Source organism: Coregonus clupeaformis, chromosome 18 (assembly GCF_020615455.1).
Source record: "Coregonus clupeaformis isolate EN_2021a chromosome 18, ASM2061545v1, whole genome shotgun sequence".
Lineage (NCBI taxonomy): Eukaryota > Metazoa > Chordata > Actinopteri > Salmoniformes > Salmonidae > Coregonus > Coregonus clupeaformis.
In genome coordinates this window covers 28,578,648-28,586,118 of record NC_059209.1, presented here as the reverse complement: position 1 = coordinate 28,586,118, position 7,471 = coordinate 28,578,648, and the positions used below count along the sequence as shown (strand labels likewise).

The 7,471-nt window shown below is 43.0% G+C and overlaps 1 protein-coding gene across 1 annotated transcript in view; it reads left to right on the top strand.

Moving 5' to 3' along the window:
* LOC121587267 (substance-P receptor-like) overlaps positions 1–6,491 on the top strand; it is a 27,187-nt gene extending 20,696 nt beyond the window's left edge. The window contains exons 4-5 of the mRNA XM_041904180.1: positions 275–471; positions 4,582–6,491. Of these exons, the coding sequence (XP_041760114.1) occupies positions 275–471; positions 4,582–4,954 (570 nt within the window). The 3' untranslated portion in view covers positions 4,955–6,491. The remainder of the gene's footprint in view (positions 1–274; positions 472–4,581) is intronic.
* Positions 6,492–7,471: the final 980 nt, after the last annotated feature.

The window sequence follows — 7,471 nt, the reverse complement described above, 5'->3', positions numbered from 1 at the left end:
TCTTCCTTCACTGACTCATGAAAGAAACATGACGACACCCTGAGCTTCAAGCTCTCTCTACTCCTCTCATAGTCTCCCAACTGACAGCTACATGTCTGATAGTTTCTTATTCCTCTAACACACACCCTTTTCCACTTTCTTTCTGCTGTCTTGTCCCCTTTCTGAATGACTGAATTGAACACAGAATTACATTTAGAACTAATGAAATAGGATATCTGTGGAAGGAATGAATTGAGCCCAACCCTTTGTGGTATATGTGTCTCTGTCTGTGTAGGTGGTGAAGATGATGATCGTGGTGGTGTGTACTTTTTCTCTCTGCTGGCTGCCCTACCACGTGTACTTCCTGCTCCACCTGTTCTTCCCCCTCCTGTTTGAGACGCTCTACATCCAACAGGTGTACCTGGCTGTCATGTGGCTGGCCATGAGCTCTACCATGTACAACCCTATCATCTACTGCTGTCTCAACGACAGGTAGGTACACTACACTACACATGAACACACACACACACAGGTGCGCACACACACACACACATAAAAAAAAAATCTCTTTAATACCTGTTTTTATTATGTAGATAGATTATTCATTGCATTATTTATAAGTTATGGACCATTCAGCACATATTATTAATAACTTTTACCACTGTGGTGAAGGTAAAATGAAAAATACTTATTTGAATTCCTGCATGAAAAACAGCCACTTGCTCTCATATGACTTGTTGACATCCTGGGTATGGCACATATTAATACAACCTCTATGAATTTGTTTGTTTTTTAATGATTTTTAAATGGTTATGGAAAGACAGATGGCTAATGCTGCGTTCATAACCAAGTGGGAAGTGTGAATTTACCACCATAGAGTTAGATGGACTCTAGATGGATAAAACCCATTTTGGCATCGACATTGACATTGAGGGCTTCACCATTTTAAAGTAGTCAGCTGGGTGGGACTTCCTATGGGTGAAGGAAGGATCACATGATTCCATCTGGGTCATCAGGAGGGATCAGCCAATGAATTCTACTTGTGAGCAAACATTCCATAACTGTAGGTAGCAGTAAATCACCAACTATTGCTACCTGTTCAAACAATACACTCTAGATGGCAGTATGTACCTTTTTAGTTTGCCAACTCATAGAAGTAGTAGAAAAAGAAAATGGACTCCTTCAAAATGGAGATGGCCTCAATGGCGCTGCCCGTGCTGTCACAGATGCCATAATGGGATATATTTAAGCAATAAGGCATAAGGAGGTTTGGTATATGGCCAATATACCACGGCTAAGGGCTGTTCTTAGGCACGACGCAACGCGGAGTGCCTGGATACAGCCATTAGCCGTGGTATATTGGTCATATACCACAAACCCCCGAGGTGCCTTATTATAAACTGTTTACCAACGTAATTAGAGCAGTAAAAATTAATATGTTGTCATACCCGTGGTATACCACGGCTGTCAGCCAATCAGCATTCAGGGCTTGAACCACCCAGTTGATAAATAAAGATGGTCTCTATCATTCTATATGTTTACCACATACGACTGGAAAAAATACATTTGAACGGCCCTCTCTGGTAGTTACTAGCGGGAAACTCGTCTATCATCCTTGAGCTCCAAGTGGGAGGTGGGAATTTACCAGTTGTTAAGTCGTAAATACCAATTGGATGCATTCACGCGCACTTGTTGAGAAACACCCAATTAGCTAATAGCCAACAAGCTGTGTCAACCGTAAACTAAAAGTACAGCTATCAGGCTTGTAAACAAATTATAGTCTTCAAAAACCATATTAATAAATAGATTTTAAAAAATTATGTTTCGTAGTTGAATGCCGAAAATGCTGTTATCCAGGTCATTTCCTTAGTAGGTGACGTCAGAGGTCACCATTTGGGAGAAGTCGGAGCTCAAGGAGGATAGACGAGTTTCCCAGTAGTAATTACATTTACATTTTAGTCATTTAGCAGACGCTCTTATCCAGAGCGACTTACAGTTAGTGCATACATTATTTTTTTTCATACCCCCTGTGGGAATCGAACCCACAACCCTGGTGTTGCAAACGCCATGCTCTATCAACTGAGCTACATCCCTGCCGGCCATTCCCTCCCCTACCCTGGACGACGCTGGGACTCAATTACCAGTTGAAGGGCTGTTCAATAGATTTTTCCCAGACATTTGTTTTAAACATAGAGAATTATAGCGATATCATCTTTATACATGTCCCATTATGGCATCTGTGAGCGCACGGGCAGCACCATTGAGGACATCTTCATTTTGAAGTAGTCAATTCAATTTTTGTACTACTTATATGAGTTGGCAAACAAACTGAAAGGGTACATCCTGCCAGCTAGAGTGTGTTGTTTGAACAGGTATAAAGCCAAGGTTGCCGATGTACTGCCACCTACAGTTATGGAATGTTTGCTCACGAGTATAATTCATTGGCTGATGACCCAGATGGAATCATGTGATCCTTCCTTCACCAATATGAAGGCCCACCCATTGCACTCAAAGGCAATGTCCATGCCAAAATGGGTTTTATCCATCTAGAGTCCTCTATCTAACTCTATGGTGGTAAATTTTCACTTGGTTACGAACACAGCATAATTCACTGTGGTGATAAAGTTTTATGAAGAGCCAACTTCCAATTGGTTTTCTGAAAAATGCCTGAAAAGTCTCTGAAATATGTCTCTGAAAGATGCCTATTTCACACTCAGTTATGACTGAGTGTCGTTACAGGACAAAACAAAAATGTGACAGTTAGTTGCACTGCTAGAGAACTGTCAGGGTCTAAGTCTTGAAACATTCTGCAGTGCTCTTCTCTCCACAGCAATATCCATTTGAAGTTTTAACATTCATAAGCACATCTGCCTCTCCACTCATTTTCCAACAAACTCTTTCCTCTTCATCTTCAGCCTTTTTACTATCCCCTTTTTTGAAAATCTCTCCTCCCACCCTCTCTTCTGATCCCTGTCTGTCTGTCTGTCCTCTGCTATCTATCCGTTTGTCTGTCTGTATGTACACTACCAGTCAAAGTCTGGACACACCTACTCATTCAAGGGTTTTTCTTTATTTTTACTAATTCTAATCATTGTAGTATAATAGTGAAAACATCAAAACTATGAAATAACAAATATGGAATCATGTAGTAACCCAAAAAGTGTTAAACAAATCAAAATATATTTTATATTTGAGATCCTTCAAATAGCCACCCTTTGCCTGGATGAAAGCTTTGCACACTCTAGGCATTCTCTCAACCAGCTTCATGAGGTAGTCACCTGGAATACATTTCAATTAACAGGTGTGTTTTCTTAAAAGTTAATTTGTGGAATTTATTTCCTTCTTAATGCGTTTGAGCCAATCAGTTGTGTTGTGACAAGATAGGGGGGGGTATACAGAAGATAGCCTTATTTGGTAAAAGACCAAGTCCATATTATGGCAAGAACAGCTCAAATAAGCAAAGAGAAACAACAGTCCATCATTACTTTAAGACATGAAGGTCAGTCAATACGGAACATTTCAAGAACTTTGAAAGTTTCTTCAAGTGCAGTTGAAAAAACCATCAAGCGCTATGATGAAACTGGCTCTCATGAGGACCGCCACAGGAATGGAAGACCCAGAGTTACCTCTGCTGCAGTGGATAAGTTCATTAGTTACCAGCCTCAGAAATTGCAGCCCAAATAAATGCTTCACAGAGTTCAAGACACATCTCAACATCAACTGTTCAGAGGGGACTGTGTGAATCAGGCCTTCATGGTCGAATTGCTGCAAAGAAACCACTACTAAAGGACACCAAAAAGAAGAAGAGACCTGCTTGGGCCAAGAAACACGAGCAATGTACATTAGACCGGTGGAAATCCGGAGTCCAAATTTGAGATTTTTGGTTCCAACCGCCGTGTCTTTGTGAGACGCAGTGAGGGTGAACGGATGATCTCCGCATGTGTAGTTCCCACCGTAAAGCATGGAGGAGGAGGTGTTATGGATTGGGGGTGCTTTGCTGGTGACACTGTCTGTGATTTATTTAGAATTCAAAGCACACTTAACCAGCATGGCTACCACAGCATTCTGCAGCGATACGCAATCCCATCTGGTTTGGGCTTAGTGGGACTATCACTTGTTTTTCAACAGGACAATGACCCAACACACCTCCAGGCTGTGTAAGGGCTATTTTACCAAGAAGGAGAGTGATGGAGTGCTACATCAGATGAACTGGCCTCCACAATCCCCCGACCTCAACCCAATTGAGATGGTTTGGGATGAGTCGGACGGCAGAGTGAAGGAAAAGCTCAGCATATGTGGGAACTCCTTCAAGACTGTTGGAAAGGCATTCCAGGTGAAGCTGGTTGAGAGAATGCCAAGAGTGTGCAAATCTGTCATCAAGGCAAAGGGTGGCTATTTGAAGAATCTCAAATATAAAATCTATTTTGATTTGTTTAACACTTTTTGGGTTACTACAGGATTCCATATGTGTTATTTGATAGTTTTGATGTCTTCACTATTATTCTACAATGTAGAAAATAGTCAAAATAAAGAAAAACCCTTGAATGAGTAGGTGTGTCCAAACTTTTGACTGGTACTGTATGTCTCTCTGTCCTTCCCTAGGTTCCGAGCTGGCTTCAAGCAGGCCTTCAGCTGCTGTCCCTGTGTCCCCGCCGGCTCCTACGAGGGTCTGGAGCTCAAGTCCACACGTTACCTGCAGACCCAGACCAGCATGTACAAGGCCAGCCGCATGGAGACCAACGTGTCCACCGTGCTGCACGTGGCCGACGACCTGGAGCCTCCCAGGTTTGGGGCCCTAGCTGGGGCCGGGTGTGGGTCCAGGGCGAGGGGGGTTGGCGGAGGGGGGTTGTGTGCGATGGCGGCACCCAGGCGCTCCTCTCTGGACCTGACTTCTAATGGCTCCTCATCCCGCAGCGTCTCCAAGACCGTATCTGAGACCTCCAGCTTCTACTCTGGCAACAACCATCCTGAGTAGAGAGGGGAGAGGACAGTCAGGCATCGCTAAACACTATCTCACTATATATATTTGTGTTGTTGTGTGGGTTCCATCCATGTGTGTCTTTGACTATTTACATAATGTTCTTTCTTTGAATGTTGGGCATCAAGTCTACCGCCTGTGACTGAGGCTTGGTTGGTTCCCCTTCAGAGGGCAGTGTGCTAATCCAGTGGTCCTTGGTTCAAACTAAGGCAGTAAGGCATATCTAGGGCACACTGCCTGGTACCTGCTGTAGCCCAGAGAGATGAGGGCTGGGTTCATGACTGGGTAACAAGACTGGGTCAATACAGGACAAGACTGGATCAATACAGTACAAGACTGGGTCACTACAGGATAAGACTGGGTCAATACAGGATAAGACTGGGTCAATACAGGATAAGACTGGGTCAATACATGATGAGACTGGGACAATACAGAACAAGACTGGGTCAATACAGGATAAGACTGGGTCAATACAGGATTAGACTGGGTCAATACAGGATAAGACTGGGTCAATACAGGAAGAGACTGGGTCAATATAGGATAAGACTGGGTCAATGCTGAACAAGGTTAATACAGGACACAGCACTAACTGAACCCGATAACATTCACACTATCCACACACCTTCAACTATCAGAATGTATCCAATACTTATCTTGCAATTTACATTTGCTTCTAAGGACCCACTCACCACACACACACACACAGTGGTGAATGAGTTTATATTTAGCAGAAAAGTGGTGTGAAAAGTGGTGTGATTACAGAGGCAGAGAAACTGCACTGTGAAGACTTGCTCTTATACAGCATGCTCTTATTGACAGTAAAGGCTAGATGGATTGTGTTTTCGGGGACGGCTCTTGTTAGTTCTTGTAACTAGCGATGGGAAGATGTGCCTGGATACTTAGCATAATGCAGATAAGGGAGGAAGGGAGGCAGCTTTGAGGCCATTCTCTCTGTATGAGACATCTGGGTCTCAAATGGAACCCTATTCCCTATATAGTGCACTACTTTTATCCAGAGCCCTATGGACCCAGTTCAAAAGTAGTGCACTAAATAGGGAATAGGGTGCCATTTGGCATGCGACCTCTGTGTGAGACTGTGAGTCCAGCGGGAGGGAGCTGTTATAGCTGTGTTTAATGATTCCTGATGTGTCACAGCAGCTACTGTCTACCCCGCCATCTGAAACCCATCAAGGACACCTCATATGTATGTATGATGTTCAGCACACACATACCCACACAATAACACATTCTCAAACAGACACACTGACACCCACAGTTGTTCACACACCAGACAGAGGCACACTCACCCTCCAACACACACATGCACATGCATGGGCGTGTGTACACACATACACACACCCCCACACACACTTTGACCAGAGCAAAATGAGCACAGTAGTCATCTCAGATCTCCGGCAGGTTTGATGTGGAGTTTCAGCCTGGTAACACTAGGCAACATGATCTAGAGGGCAGAGGGTGGGACAGGAGAGGAGGGGCAACAGAGGGGCAGCGGGGGAACACCTGTAACTTAATATCTCTGGGCCTTGTAAGAGTTAGTTTATTCGTAGTGTGAACAAAAATATAAACACAACATGTAAAGTGTTGTTCCCAAGTTTCATGTGCTGAAATAAAAGATCCCAGAAATATTCCATACGCACAAAAAGCTTATTTCTCTCAAGTTTTTTGCACAAATGTGTTAGTGAACATTTCTTCTTTGCCAAGATAATTCATCCACCTGACAGGTGTGACATATCAAGAAGCTGATTAAACAGCATGATCATTATACAGGTGCACCTTGTGCTGGGGACAATAAAAGGCCACTCTAAAATGTGCAGTTTTGTCACACAACACAATGCCACAGATGTCTCAAGTTTTGAGGGAGCGTGCAATTGGCATGCTGACTGCAGGAATGTCCACCAGAGCTGTTGCCAGATAATTTAATGTTAATTTCTCTACCATAAGCTGCCTCCAACGTCGTTTTAGAGAATTTGCCAGTACATCCAACCGGCCTTACAACCGCAGACCACATGTATGGCATCGTGTGGGTGAGTGGTTTTCTGATGTAAACGTTGCCCCATGGTGGCGGTTGGGCTATGGTATGGGCAGGCTTAAGCTACGGACAATGAACACATTTGCATTTTATCGATGGCAATTTGAATGCACAGAAATACCATGACGAGATCCTGAGGCCCATTTTAAGGTACTGTATCTGTGACCAACAGATACATATCTGTATTCCCAGTCATGTGAAATCCATAGATTAGGGCCCAATGAATTTATTTCAATTGACTGATTTCCTCATATGAACTGTAACTCAGTAAAATCTTAGAAATTGTTGCATGTTGCTTTTTATATTTTTATTCAGTATATAATCTACAATATAATCGACTATATAATCGACTATATAATCTACTATATCTAATATACAGTGGGGAGAACAAGTATTTGATACACTGCCGATTTTGCAGGTTTTCCTACTTACAAAGCATGTAGAGGTCTGTAATTTTTATCATA